General features: G+C 37.8%; 1 protein-coding gene across 4 annotated transcripts in view; it reads left to right on the forward strand.

The window, feature by feature from the left end:
- The window catches only part of LOC107854369 (pre-mRNA-processing protein 40A), a 48,643-nt gene that overhangs the window by 24,810 nt on the left and 7,672 nt on the right, over nucleotides 1-16,161 (forward strand). For all 4 annotated transcript variants that reach the window (XM_047393768.1, XM_047393771.1, XM_047393770.1 and 1 more), the window contains exons 26-27: nucleotides 56-120; nucleotides 238-340. In XM_047393768.1, coding sequence (XP_047249724.1) covers nucleotides 56-120; nucleotides 238-340 — 168 coding nt within the window. The remainder of the gene's footprint in view (nucleotides 1-55; nucleotides 121-237; nucleotides 341-16,161) is intronic.

Raw genomic sequence — 16,161 nt, forward strand, 5'->3', positions numbered from 1 at the left:
TTTTCTTACCTCACCTTTATATTTGTTGCTCACTTTGTGATCTGGGATCTTATAGGAAATAACTGATTCCTCTTGTTGGGAGGAGAGCAAAGAATTTGTGGAGGACTGTTCAGAGTTCAGGTGATTTCTTTTTCCCTCATTTTAGTTGCTTTATATGGGTGTTCCTATTTATTAGAACTCCATTTTTGGTTTCACTATACGGATCATAATACCTTCTGGCAATTTCACTACTTTCAGAGCTATTGGTGAAGAGACAATCTCAAGGGAAGTCTTTGAGGAATATGTTGCATGGTTGCAGGAAAAAGCAAAGGAAAAGGATCACAGAAGAGAGGAGGAAAAGGTAAATCATATCATAATTTACCCGATATTTGATTGATAGTATAACAACAACAACAACAACAAACCCAGTGTATTCCCACTTAGTGGGGTCTGGGGGGGGGTAAGATGTACGCAGTCCATACCTCTACCTCTGATGAAGTAGAAAGGCTGTTTCCGAAAGACCCCCGGCTCAGGCACAAGATATCACACAAACACATAGTAAAGCACAGAAGCAGATGACAATAATATAAATAAGGCACCCATACGGACTATAAAACAGAGGAAAGCAGAGGAAAGCACACAGATTCGTAATAAGCATGGAACACTGAATACGGAATCATAACAGGAATAAAAAAATAAAAAACCCCCACCAAGTAATTCCCTACACTAGCGACCCAATCTGGCCCTACTCTTCTGCCGTAATTCGCCTCTTCCAGACCTTCCTATCTAGGGTCATGTCCTCGGTGAGCTGTAACTGTTCCATGTCCCGCCTAATCACCTCACCCCAGTACTTCTTCGGCCTACCCCTACCCCGCCTAAAACCATCCAACGCTAGCCTCTCACACCTACGGACCGGGGCATCCATGCCCCTCCTCTTCACGTGTCCGAACCATCTCAATCGTGCTTCCCGCATCTTACACTCCACTGAAGTCACACCAACCTTCTCCCGGATAGTCTCATTCCGAACTCTATCCCCTCTAGTCAGTCCACACATCCAGCGCAACATCCGCATTTCTGCCACCTTCATTTTTTGGATGTGGGAGTTCTTAACTGGCCAACACTCCGCTCCATACAGCAAGGCCGGACGGACTACCACCCTATAGAATTTGCCTTTAAGCTTGGGCGGCACCTTCTTATCACACAGCACCCCCGACGCGAGTTTCCACTTCATCCAACCCGCCCCAATACGGTGCGAGACATCCTCGTCAATCTCACCGTTACTCTGGATCACGGACCCGAGATACTTGAACTTGTCCCTCTTACATACCTCCTGTGCTTCCAGCTTCACTACTACCTCATTCTCTCGCCTCACGTCATTAAACTTACATTCCACATACTCTGTCTTGCTTCTGCTCACCCTGAACCCTTTAGACTCAAGAGTTTGCCTCCACATCTCTAATTTGTCATTTATACCCCCTCGAGTCTCATCAATCAGAACTACATCGTCCGCAAAGAGCATACACCACGGCACCTCCCTTGAATACGCCGCGTCAACACATCCATTACTAATGCAAACAAAAAGGGACTAAGAGTAGATCCCTGATGCAATCCTGTCCGGACAGTGAAATGCTCTGAGTCTCCTCCCGCCGTCCTCACCTGGGTTTTCGCTCCCTCATACATATCCTTAATTACTCTGATATATGCCTGCGGTACTCCCCTCACCTCCAAGCATCTCCACAGCACCTCCCTGGGGACTTTGTCGTAAGCCTTTTCCAGGTCGATAAACACCATGTGCAGATCCTTCTTCTTTTCCCTATACTGCTCCACCAACCTCCGTACCAGGTGGATTGCCTCCGTCGTCGAGCGGCCGGGCATAAATCCGAACTGGTTTTCCGAGATGGACACTATCCGTCTCAGCCTCACCTCGACCACTCTCTCCCAGATCTTCATAGAGTGACTCAATAACTTAATCCCCCTATAGTTATTGCAACTCTGAATGTCCCCCTTATTCTTATAGAGAGGGATCATGGTACTCCACCTCCACGCCTCGGGCATCTTTGCCGTCCTGATAGTATTATATAGATTAATAGTATTATGTAAAAATTTACAAATATCATTGTTAGTTAAAGAGTTTTTAAATAATAATGCCACCCATGAATATGAAATCATGTATGCTTTTTTAGCATTCTATCTGTGCCTCCAATGTCAACGCATGTTCTCGAGGGGCATCTTTGGACTTGGCAGTTGGCACAATCACGATCCTTGTTTATGTCGCTCATATTTTCAGTATAAATTATAACATAAAGACAAAGACAGATAACTAAAATTTCTTTGCAGCATTAGTGAATTTAAGTGGGAGAGTTGCGTAAATATAGGGATTCATGTGGAATGGAAGAAATTGGTGTAGCAACCATCACCTTGGGGAAAGTAATCCATTTTATAGAAATTAATAATGATGAAGTTGGAGATCATGAGTAGGTTAGCTGTTTGAATCAATTGTGAGTACAAATCTAGTTTGTAGGAGAAACAAACAAAACTTTAGTGGGAGCTTGATGCAAAAGGTTGGAAAGTAAAAAGCCAAACCTAGAAGAACAATGTAAATTGTAATTAGGATTTCTTTTTTGGATGTTGTACTTTTCTCAATATGGGTATTTTTTCAATTAGCCCAAAGAAAAGAAGGAAAAGAAAAAGGAAGGGAAGATAACTAATGTTAAGAGTGTAATGTTACCTTTAACTCGTCATACCAGATATCATTTAGAAAGACTCTTGATCGACCCCATAATTTGGAAACCTATACTACTACATCCTAAGTCCATTGTCCGCCATCCTTCTAGTTGTTTTAGAACAGTATTCACTTTTACTTAAAGAGTATTAGTACATTTTGATTAACATAGGCAACAATAATAAAGATAAACTTTTTTATCATAATTTTTGTTTAATATATTGTCTGGAAAAAAAAAAAAATTTTAGCATATGACGCTTTGTGTGCTCAGAAGAATGTTAAATCATTAAAATTTGTAACTTTCTCTTAATTAACTTACACAGCCGAATAAAGATGTTCAATAATTGAGCGAGTACCTTGAACAAAAATTGCTCATGACAAAATTTATTTTCTCTTTCTTTATGGTGTAAACACATATCCAGATCAACCTGCTTCTTTCATGCCCCCGATCGCCTGGTCCCTAACTCGAGTATTTCCTAATAATTATTCTATCTCACAAGCGACATTAATTGGTTGACCAACACTATCTCAACCTTGAACTACCAGAGTGTTTGTGTAATCACACAAATGAGGTTTGGGAGGGTAGGATGTAGACAAACCTTACCCCTACCTTTGTGGGATAGGGAGACTATTTCTGATAGACCCTCGACTTAAAAAGGAAAGTTATCGCAGCAGGATTGCAAGGATAATATAACAACCATGTTAGAATATGAGTAGTAATAGGATTAGAATTAGAAATAGGACTAGTATATAAAATCCTACTTGGAAAAGGGTTGTAATTTCAGTGTCCTAGTAGGAAAAAGAGTCGAATATAATATCTATAAATAGAGTCAATGTAATAAATTAGATACACAATTCAACAGTATTTTCTTATTTATTTCTCACATGGCATCAGAGCATTAGCGAGAAACTTCAGAAAAAAAAGAAATCTCAGTCACTGTACGTCAATTTGTGGTGACTGACTTGAGTCATCTTTTGTTTGGTGAGTGTTGTGTGAAAAACCAACACTTCACCAGTCTCGAAAATCTTAGGCGACGCAACCCCAACTAGAACCACCGGAAAACAACACCTCACGCGCCAGAGAAGGTGTGATCTTCTTGCGAGATCTGTGTCATGCGCCAGAGATTTCGATCGTTTTGGAGTCGTCCAGATCTGGTGTCAGTTCCAAAACAACTGTTTACAGGTTTTGGTAGTATTTTTCCAAATTTGGATCATCGAAATTAGGGTTCTGGCGACTTTCAGAGATCTAGTTCTGACTACTCTTTTTTCCAGTGAGGTCGCCTTTTCTTTCTGAGGCTTTTCATGAAGTTAATTTTCGGGCGACCGACACCTGTTCTTTTGATTCCGAAACATATTTTTTATTTTTTTGCTTGATTTAGTCTTGTCTATAAATTTGAACCCTTAATGAAGGATGAGATCAAAAAATCAAACGTCACAGTTCATGAAGAATCGACGAGGGGAAGGTCGTTTTGGAAGATCTCAACCTAGGTGTAGTTATTGTAAAAGGCTTGGACACACTCGTGACCTATGGTATTCTTGACCAAAGTGTAGTTATTGTAATAGGCTTGGACATACTCGTTAAATGTGCTATTCTTTGCATGATCGACCACCTAAAAGTGCTTATGTTGCTCAGTCTAACACCACAAGTAATCAATGGGTGTATTTATCTAAAAAGTAATATAATGAGGAATCTTCAATATCGAGCAAACAGATGTTGCTACCAGTAGCTTCAGCTGCACAATCTCATACCTTTGGTCATGGGTTGTGGACTTCAACGCTTTTTATCATTTTTCTCGTGATAGATCACTTATCAAATATTCTTTATTCGCAGTCTCTTTCAATTGTCACTTTAGCCAATGGTAACCAAACTAAAGCAAAAGGAGTTGGACAAGCTAATTCCCTATCCTCTGTCACTTTAAATTCTGTTTTTTATGTTTTCGGTGCAGTTATAGCTTACGGAAGACATGACTCTTGATAGGAAGGTGTGGAGGACGCGGATTATGGTAGAGGGCTAGTAGGTAGGAGTACGTTTGTAATAGTAGGAAAGAGTGCTCTGTTCGTATTGGTGCATGTAGTGTCTTGTAGCCTTTTGTTCATGGTGTTTTGGTGATGTCTAGGATTTCGTATAGCAAGTTTATAATATTACTTTGTGGGTGTCTTTTTTTCTTTATGATCTAGCGGTGTGCCACCCCTTGTGTGTTGCTTGCTTTTATGTTTTTTGTTATTTTTGTTATCTGTCCTGAGCCGGGTGTCTATCGGAAACAACCCCTCTATATGAGGTAGTAGTATGGTCTGCATATACTCTACCCTCCCCGGATCCTACTTTGTGGGAATACACTGGAATGTTTTTGTTATGTTTCTGGTTGTCCTTTTAATTTTGCATTAGTCGGTCGTTGACGCGTGCCCTAAATTGTGGCATACTATTTCTTGAGGACTCTTTTATCACGCATGATCGTAGTACGGGACAAACAATTGGTATAGGATATGAATCACAACGCTTCTACTACCTTACCTCTCCTAACTCCTCCATAGCATGTCTAGATTTTTCGAACATAATTCACAATTTTTTGGGACATTCTAGTTTGTTCAAATTACAAAAGATGGTGCTTAGTTTGTTTAGTCTATCCACATTAGATTGTGAGTTGTGTCAACTTGGTAAACACACTCGAACTACCTTTCAACGTAGTACTGGGAATCTGCAATGTCTGTCTTTTCCTTAGTTGACTCTGATATTTGGGTCCTAGTAGAATCAGTTCAACCTTAGGGTTTTGTTATTTTGTTAGTTTCATTGATAACTATTCAAAATATACTTGGATTTTCTTGATGAAAGATTGCACTGAATTGTTTCCTATGTTATAGAGTTATTGTGCTAAAATACAAAATCAATTCAGTTTCTCCATTCGTACCTTTCATAGTGATATCACCTTCGAATATATGTTCCAATTTCAACAATTTTTGACTCATCAAGGAACTATTCTATTCAGAAGACTTCTTGTCCATATACCTCTCAACAAAATGAAGTAGCAAAGAGGAAGAATAGGCACGTTACCGAGACTCCTCGCACTCTTCTCATTCAATCCCATGTTCCGCTGCATTTTTTGGGGCGATGCAATTATCATATCTTACAATTTAATTAATTGGATGCCCTTATCTTCCATTCAAAATCAAATTCCTTATTCAATATTGTTTTCTCAGTCACGTCTACTCTATTCTCCTTCGTATCGTTGGGAGTATATGTTTTGTTCTAACTTCACCCAGGGAAAGAAATTAACCCCTAGGGCTCTCAAATTTGTCTTTCTTGGTTATTCTCGAGTGCAAAAGGGATATCGATAATGCTACTCACCTGATCTTCGTCGGTACCTTATGTCAGCTGATGTCACATTCGTTGAGTCTTAACCCTACTTTACATCTTCTTCTTCTGATCTTGATCATCCTAACATGTCCAAGGTCTTATCTATATCGACTTTTGAGGATCCTACCGTTACTTCTACATCTTCATCCATAGTGCCGCCAGTCTTACTGCACCGACTTTTGAGGAATCTACAATACCTTTTACAACTCCATCTATAATGCCATCACTCCTGACTTATCATCGTCGTCCACGTACAACATCATGCTCAGATGATTCTCGTCCTGCACTTGACCCTGCACCTACTACAGACTTTGTCTCCTCTCATTGCACTTTGAAAAGGTTTATGATCCACTCGTAATACTAACTCTCATTATACCCTTTTAAGTTATCATCGTCTATCATCATCCCATTATGCCTTTATATCATCTTTGTACTCTATCTTCATCTCTAAGTCCACAAAAGAAGCACTTTCTCATCCAGGATGGTGACAAGCTATGATTGATGAAATGTTTGCTTTACATACAAGTGGTACTTGGGAGGCTTTCCTTTTTCTTCAGGTAAATCAACTATTGGTTGTCATTGGGTTTATGCAGTGAAAGTTGGTCCAGAAGGCTAAATTGATCGACTTAAGGCTCGCCTTGTTGCCAAAGGGTATATTCAGATATTTGGGCTTGATTGTGGTGATACTTTCTCTCCCATGGCTAAAATTGCATTTGTTAGTATGTTTCTTTCCATGGCTGCTGTTCGACACTGGCCTCTTTTTCAGTTGGATATTAAGAATTTTTCTCCATGGTGACCTTGAGAAGAGTTTAAATGGAGCAACCACCTGACTTGTTGTTCAGGGGGAGTCTAGTTGGTGTGTTGATTGCATCTTTTACTTTATGGTCTAAAACAATCTCCTTGAACTTGGTTTGGAAAGTTCAGCGCAGTAATTCAAAAGTTTGGCATGATTCGTAGTGAAGTAGGTTACTCTGTGTTATATCGACATTCTGTTCCAAATCTATATATTTATTTAGTGGTTACATTGATGATATCGTTATTACCCGCTATGATCAAGATGGTATCATTAAGTTGAAGCAACAACTCTTTTAGCATTTCTTGACTAAAGACCTTGCCAGATTGAAGTATTCTTTTAGGTATTAAAGTTGTTCAGTTCAGATCAAGTATTGTTATTTTGCAACGCAAATATGGCTTAGACATTTTCGAGGAGACTCGAATGATGGGATGTAAACTTATTAGCACTCCTATGGATCCGAATACTAAACTCCTGTTAGGACATGGGGAGCCACTCAATGATCTTGGAAGATATATATGTCTAGTTGGTAAGTTGAATTATTTCACAGTGACTAGTGACTAAACCTGACATATCCCATCCCATGAGTGTTGTAAGTCAATTTAAGGATTCTCTATGTAATAGTCATTGGGATACAGTTGTTCGCATTGTGCGGTCTATTAATAGTAAGTGAGCTCCTGGTAAAGGACTACTCTTCGAGAATCGAGGTCATGAGTAGATTGTTGGATATACAAACGCTGATTGGGCAGGATCACCTTGTGATAGATGTTCTACATTCGGATATTGTATTTTAGTAGGAGGTAATTTGGTGTCCAGGATGAGTAAAAAACAAAGTGTGGTTGCTTGATCTAATGCAGAAGCAAAATATCGTGTAATAGGGGAAACTACTTGTGAGCTAGTTTGGATTAAATAGTTGCCAAGAGAGTTAAAATTTGGAGAACTCAGTGAAATGGAACTTGTGTGTGACAAACAAGTGACTCTTCATATCACATCAAATTCGGTATTTCATGCGAGGTCTAACCGCATTAAGGTTGATTGTCACTTAAGAGAAGATACTTTTTAGAGATATTGTTACAAAATTTGTGATTCTAACGATCAACTTGCAGATATTTTCACCAAGTCCCTCATTGATCCTCGTATTAATTGGATTTGTAACAAGTTCTGTACATATGACTTGTATGCACTAGCTTGAGGGAAAGTGTTAGAATATGAATAGTATATAGTATCACTTGGAAAAAGATTGTAATGTCAGTATCCTAGTTGGAAAAAGAGTCGAATGTAGTATTCCCTCCGTCCCATTTTATGTGTCGCTATTTGACCGGACACGGAGTTTAAGAAAAAAGGGAAGACTTGGTAAAGTTTATCAAATTATCCTTTATCAAAAAATGTGCCAATATTTTTTTTTTAATTAAGTGGGACCAATAAGGGTAAAAGGGTAATTGTGTCTTTAAAAAGTTGCCTAAGAAGGAAAAACGACACTTATTTTGGGACGGACTAAAAAGGAAATGATGACACATAATTTGGGACGGAGGGAGTATTTCATAAATAGAGTCTCAATGTAATAATTTTGATACAATTTAATATTATTTTATTGAGAAAAGATTAAAAGACACCATTAAAGTTGTCCTAATTTTTAAAAAACACTTAAAGTTTGCGGGGTTCCTATTGCCCACTAAACAAGTTTAAAATAGTATTATTACACCATTTTTGGGCAATTTATAAAGAGTAAGTGTTAATCACACACCAATTATTAACTGACACGTGTTAAGTCAAATTTTAATTCATTTTCTTAATTCTTTTTCCTATTTGTTTCCTTTTCTTCCTTTTCCCTTCTTTTAACTTTTCCTTTTTCTTTCTTCTTTAACTCAAACTTTCATCCATAGCTGCAACCACCAATTCCTCTTAGCCCTTTCAAATAGTTTCCAAATCACCAATAATTATTATTTAAATAATAAAATCTTCAAAGTACTAAAATTAAAGAGCAGCCCGGTGCATTAAAGCTACCGCTATGCGCGGTGTCCTGGGAAGAGCCCCACTACAAGGGTGTATCGTATGCAACCTTACCTTGCATTTCTGCCAGAGGCTGTTTCCAAGGCTTGAACCTGTGACCTCCTGGTCACATGGCAGCAACTTTACCAGTTACTCTCCAAAGAACTAAAATTATCATTGAAATAAAATCTAAAATTTAAATCACCATGTTCTTGAGTTTCTTATCCCCAAATTTACCATCCCTCCCTCATCTCTTATCTTCACCACTTTCAATCTCCTTTTTTAAGAGGTGGAGATTTCAATAATTAAAAAATAAATATTTTATCGTGATAAAAAAATTGAACGGGTAATGTAATGGGTAGGGAAGATGAGGAAAGAATAATGGTCCCCATTTTATGCTATTTCTTTCCCTTAGAAATTATGCTAAAAAATTTATCAAATAACTTTACATAACAAGTGGTTCCAGCCAGTGTTCTGGAATGCGAGCGGTGATGCAAGGCTTTCTCGCTGCGATTAACTGATGCGAGGCTATTTAACAAATGCGGGCGCATGACCTTGTGCTGTGAGATGCGTCGTGATGCGAGATGCGAGTCGATGCGCTCGCATCGTGTTGATTTTATTTCTAGGGCCATTCTTTTAAATTAAAAATAAAAGAGTCGAGTCAATTTTAAAGTTCAAAAAAATTGGGATCACTTTTGCCTTCACTTTTGCAAATTTTTAGCGTTAGCTCTGAAGAGAGTCGCGACTTCACTGTTGCGACCTCCTTTCTTCTTCACTGAGATTTTATGGTAATTTTTCTTCTTCTTTCTTCTCTGTTTTGCTTATTTTCACAAACTGCGACTCCACTGTTTTTTCCCTTTTTTTTTCTCTTCTACGATCAGTTACTGTTTTGCTATATTTTCTTTTTTTCCCTCTATTTTCCTCTGGTTTCGATGATCAAACCTGTGATTTTGGTGTTTCATTTAAACTTTTGGTTATATATACTGTCTTATTGTCACATCATGCTTTCTTGAACACTAGTTCTAGCTATCATGGCTAACCACTATTACTCTTTGTAATTTATTTTTCGCTGGAAATATTTTTTTCACCGGAAAAATGGTGGTTGACAAATCATCTTCCTCTCCAATTTTTCTTTTTATCTCATCATCATTTCTATTAAAAAATAAAAGCTGCCGGTGATGAAACCCACGGCAATAGCCTAGTAACGAAGAAGAAAGGAAGAAACAAAAATGAAATTAAAAAAGAAGAAAATAAAAAATAAAATAAAAAGAGAAAAGTAAGAAAAACTCATTTAATAAAAATATTTTTATTTTTCTTGTTCCTCACTTTCCGTAAGATACACACTCACTATGCTAGGTGGTCGAAAATGGTGTATTAAGATGAGTTCAAAATTTGTTTTTGGTTTTGGGGGTTGGGGGGAGGGGGCATAGGACTCTCGCAAACTTAAAATGCCTTTTTAAAATTTGGGATAACTTTAGTGGTATCTTTATGTGTTTCCTCTATTTTCTTTATTTCTCTCAAACTGATACAAGACAGCCCACAAAGGACACAAAACAGTCCACAAATGTCACAAAACAGTCTACAAAGAACAAGACACAAACCGGCACCAAGAAGAGAAGCAAAAAACACGAACGATTTGCAATAAATTAAAGGATAGATAGAATGACAAATGGATGTATAAACCCTAAGAACCCTAAGATATATCAAATCTAAGGACCCTTAACACCTACACACGCAATTACCACTCTCTTACGGAGACACAATAGAGACGTTACCGCCTCAAGCACCAACGTTTCAAGCCAAGTTGCAACTCAAGTGAATCCACACTTGAATTAGCCCTCATTTCGGTTTTGGCTTTTTCAAGCCCTACAACTAAGGTGTTAAACTCTCAAAACTTAGAGAGAATTAGGTGTTACAAGTATTTCATGTCTTACATCAATAAACAACCCACTATGAAAGACCTATTAAAGGGGGACTATATATAGTCTTGTTACAATTGAAGGACAAAAGACCAAAATACCCTTAATGAAGGGTGGGCACCTATGGAGTGTAAATTGGGCATGTGAAATTCCTAAAACACCCTTAATAAAGGTGCTCTTCAATGCTCCAAGGCCATGGCTCTTCAAGCAGCCCCCAAGCCACCTTCCACATGCGGCTTTACCTCATGGAATGCTCAAAATGGCCTTTCCATGCATACTCTCTTTCCCTCAATGTGACCACAACCAGATCCTTCGCGTGTTGGCCTCGAATGATGTCTTCAAAAGCTATAATGGTCATTTGGCTCGTATCACAAACCAAATAGCAAGATACAAAGCAAATGAAGCAACAAATATTACCATACATATTAGAACAAGAGGCTACATATTTACTAATAATACTCCCAATAGTGAAAAGAGGAAAGGAGGGGTAGGCCTTACCTCTCCTACATAAAGTGCAACAACAACCCGTTGCCTACTAACTTTGTATAGATTTTCTATATTCGTATCAGCGTAATCCTCGGCCTCCATATCTTCCTATCTTGGGCCATGTTCTCAGTAAACTAAAGATGTGCCAAGTCTTGTCTAGTAACCCCCTGTTTCTTTTTCAGCTCTACCTCTCCTAACTTTTGTTACAACCAACCTTTCATGCCGCCTAGCGGGTGCATCCTTGCCTGAACTGCTTAAGCCTTACTTCCCAATAAGGGTGGCAAAATGGATAATATTTATGATTATCTGCTTGTTTCAACTCATTATGAATGGGTTGGGTATCCAACCATTTAAAAGTGGGTTAAATATGAATCAATCCATATTATCTATCATAAAATATGGATTACCCATGAGTATCCACCCATTACATTCTCCTTAAAGTATGTGAAGATGTAGTAACCTCTAAAGCATACTTATTAAAGGTGTGTTTGGAATGAAGAAAAAAATATTTTTTAACTTTAATTCGAAGTGTTATTTGTTTCATATGGTGCAAAGGTCAATTTGAACTTGGATATAAAACATTCTGGTTGAGTGACATAAATCTCCTAATCCACTTCATCTGTGCTACCAATGCCATCAAAATTCTGATGGAGTCCATCCTTGCAACAGGTGCAAATGTATTCGAGTAATCAACTCCAGGCTGCTGAGAATAACCTTTAACAGCCAGTCTTGCTTTGTGCTTGTTGATAGATCCATCCGCATTCTGCTTCACCCTGAACACCCATTTAACTCCAACAACTTGCTTATTTTTAGGTCCGTCAACGTGTTTCCATCTCTCGTTTTTCTCAATCATGTCTATTTCCTCCTACATCGCTTGCTTCCATTCTTCAATACCACTGCCAGCTTTAAAGTTTGAAGATTCCAGACAACAATATTACATTACATCTTTCGTAAATTTCAGCCAATCTTAATCATTCTCTGCTTCCAAGTCTTCATTTGAATGTTGAAAAGTAGGTTCAACAACCATCCTTCTGACGTGAGAGAGATTCCAATCCCAATAAGCATCTTCATCCACCTTCACATTTTGACTTATAAAATCTTTCCCAGTAAATTCTATAGTCCTTAGAGATAGAGCTATAACCAACCAAAATTCCTTTTTCAGCTTTTTCATCAAGCTTACTCCGTTTGGCAACTCGTACACGAGTATAACATAAGGAACCAAACACCTTTAGATGCCTAATTTGATGGTTTTACACCACTCTCCTAAAACCATGAGCTTTCATCATCTAATCTTGTTGCTACCATAGCCGTAATCGCAAGCCCCTCCTTTTCTCTATTTTTGAAATGTTGGCTTTTTGAGTTTGTTTGTTCTCCTTCATTCTTCAAAACCTTTCAACATGGCCAAGCTTATTGCAATATCTACATTGAAGAGGTGGTTTCTCCCCACTTAAGCCAATATCCTCTTTATGATTGTTTTTTCTACCATACTTAGATGGTGGGAAGTTCTCTTTCTTCTTGACTCCGCTGCGAATATCACCTTGATTTTTTCTACTAAAATCAATAGAAGTATCTGATATTTTACCTTCATTTTGCATCTGCGTACTTAGAGAGCAATTTTAACAACTTCTAGCCTAAAGGATTTCTCTGTATTTGAACTTGAAGAGCATGTACAAGTTCTAAAAGTGACATTTTTGTGAGATCCTTTAAATCTTCAAGTGAAGAGATCTTTGCTTCAAATCTTTCAGGTAGACTCTAAAGAACTTTTTCATCGATTCTTCTATCTAAAAGCTCTTCTCCCAGTAGTCTCCCCAGTAGTCTCCCCAGTAGTCTGATCCGGTCTACTACCTTCATCAACTTGTTAGGGAATTCTTTACTGCTTTCTGAATTCTTCATTCGGAGAATTTCAAACTCTCTTCTCAGGTTTATCACTTTTATTTGCCTGGTCTTGTAACTTGGGATTCTTTTTTCAACTTGTCCTAAGCCTCCTATGCAGTCTCACTTAGCCATAACTCTTGTGAAAATTACTTTCGAAAGAGTACGGAAGGGAGACCTTTGAAGATTTTTTGAGACCTCTTCTATGCGATTCTTAAATTGTGCTATAGTTGGGTTATTTGGCAAAGGGTTTGTCTCTCCTCCAACCTCTACCACTTCCCACAAATCATATGCGCACAAATAGGTTCTCATTTTTAAAACCCAAAATGGATAATTCTCTCCAGAAAAATTGGGGCAAAAGGAATTGGAAAATTGCTTGAAGCCATAACAAAATTGGCTTTTGCGCAGGTTTTCTCTTAACTCAAAGCCCTTGGAATCAAAAAGCTACTGATACCATTTGTTGTTTTATAGAGAAGAAGAAAAAGAAGAAAAGATACGAGAACCAAAATATTCTGCTCATATTATTCATTCACGTCTCCTATTCTATTTCAACTAGGGTACTAAACAAACTCCTATTCTATCTCAACTAACCAAGTAAATTTTTGAAGTAAAGTACCAGATTAAAAAGAAACTTTAACCGTAAATATCTAAACACTAACAATAAATAACTCAATACTTCAACAGATGCCATGAGAAAGTAGTGGAATGTAACATCTTGGAATCCTTAACAAATTATGTATTCATCGTAGAACAATTTCATAAAATGATAAGGTGCTTTAAAGAAAACAGAAGCAAAATAACTTGAGGGATAAACACTATGAAGTTGCAATGAATTTGAGGTGCTTTAAGTAGACATGACTGAAATGATCACCGCATCGTGATCTTAACTGATTTTCAGTTAGTGGACAAGTTGCTTGCGAATTAGTCTGTGTTGGAGAGCCCAGTTTCTCATTAAAGATAGAGGAGAGAAAAAGAAAGAATTCCAGTGAGGTTGTTAGAATCTTTAGGGAAGGATCGAGTCACAGGGCAATACATAAATTCAGGTCGTTAAAGGGAGCTGAAACCTTAGAGTTCCGAGTTCAATGGAAGAGAGAACTCCAATCTCTCGCTTTTTGCTAAAATAGGACTTATTGATTTGTTCTTCATAAACTTCTTTAAATAGGAGTCATGTCACATCAATAGTCTAATCCTTATGAAAGTAAGAAAAATTAAATCCTCTTCTAAAGGGTTTAATCCTAATGAATGTAGAAAATGTAAACCCTAGTGAAACCTTAGAGTTCAATAACCCAAATCCTTATGAAACTAGGACACTTATATCCTATTATAGAATAATAAAGAAAGCCACTTAAAAATATAATTTGATACTTGAAAGACCTTAATTCTAAGCAAGAGATGAATTTCATGGCAATCATCTCAAACTTCTGGAATAGTGTCAATTGAATCATCCAATTCCAGCCCCAACTAACTTATCTAGAAACCAACTTTGATAACTTTCAATTGTACCAGTTTGCCGGGACATGACTAATTTGCCCGTATGTTGATAATTCCATAATTGCGCTTCTCCCAACATGGGAAACTTACAACAACAACAAACCCAGTGTATTCCCGCATAGTGTGGTCTTGGATGTACATAGTCCATACCACTACTTAAAGAGAAGTAGAAAGGCTGTTTCCGAACATGGAAAACTTAGCCATTCCAAAAAATTGTTCACAATGATGTGCCCAAATTAATGGATCGTTGGTGCCGTTATAAGTAGAAAAATTCATCTTTGCATACTTTGGTACGGTTGAATGGGAATTATCACTTGTTGGATGATTCTGATCGGCTAGTTGAATAGGCGATGTATTGCCTTTAGTAGAATAAATTGTTGATGTGCCAATTGTCGGGGTGCTACTCGACTCAAGTCTGTGGATTGCTGGTTTTGTGGAGCCAATTCCCAAGCTTGACAATTGTTCTTGGATGACTTGGACAATTCATTCGCAGGTGTGTTGTTCCATTGCTGCTATTTTAAAGTCCATTAGGGTTTCTGTAATCTCATGCTCTTCCTGGAATCTGAAATTGATCTCATCGCCTATTGTGTTAGGTTTTGGTGCCAAATTGTTAGGATCTTTAGAGAAGGATCGAGTCACAAAGCGATATATAAATTCAGCTCGTTAAAGGGAGGCTGAAGCCTTAGAGTTCAATGTAAACTCCGATCTCTTCAGTTCGTATAAGGGAGGTTGAAACCTTAGAGTTCAATAAAGAGAACTCCAATCTCTTGCAGTTTGCTGAAATTTGACTCATTGATTTATTCTTCAATCATGTTACATCAATAGTCTAATCTCTATGAAAGTAGGAAACATAAAACCCCGTTCTAGAAAGTCTAATCCTTATGAAAGTAGGAAACATAAAACCCCGTTCTAGAAAGTCTAATCCTTATGAAAGTAGGAAACATAAAACCCTAACCCTAATCCTTATGGAACTAGGACACTTAAATCCTATGTTAGAATAATAAAGAAAGCTACTTAAAAATATAATTTGATACTTAATTGAGTTCCACGCATCCACAAGAGGTAGGTGCTCATCGAGAAGATATGATACGCAAGTGTTAAGGAAATGTGGACCCACAAAATTATGCTCCAATTCCAAATATACCCGCCCTCAGTATGCCATCACTTTAGATCACTAAATTGTGGTGAATAATCGATTGATATTTTATCCTTTTGGCATGAAGGATTTGATCGAAGGATGCCTACCATGAGCACCCAAGGCAGGTCTAATTGATATGTATCTTTGTGTCTCCTCTTTCTTTTTTGAACTTTTGTTACTGATATGTATATTTTGTTTTGAATTTATCTGGTTTTCGACGATATAACAGAGTGCGCTCATGCACCCCTTCTATTGGATTGGGATGCCAAATTTGTGTTTATAGGCACAGTTTTTGTAAGGTTGAGTGTTCAATAGAAACTGATCTTAGTTGAAGTTTCAAAATGAAAATTGGAGCCAACTTTAAGGTGTTAATGTATTTGGCCTGGATTCTATACTTGACAAACTCCTGAACTACTATTA

Source organism: Capsicum annuum, chromosome 7 (genome assembly GCF_002878395.1).
Source record: "Capsicum annuum cultivar UCD-10X-F1 chromosome 7, UCD10Xv1.1, whole genome shotgun sequence".
Taxonomy (NCBI): Eukaryota; Viridiplantae; Streptophyta; class Magnoliopsida; order Solanales; family Solanaceae; genus Capsicum; species Capsicum annuum.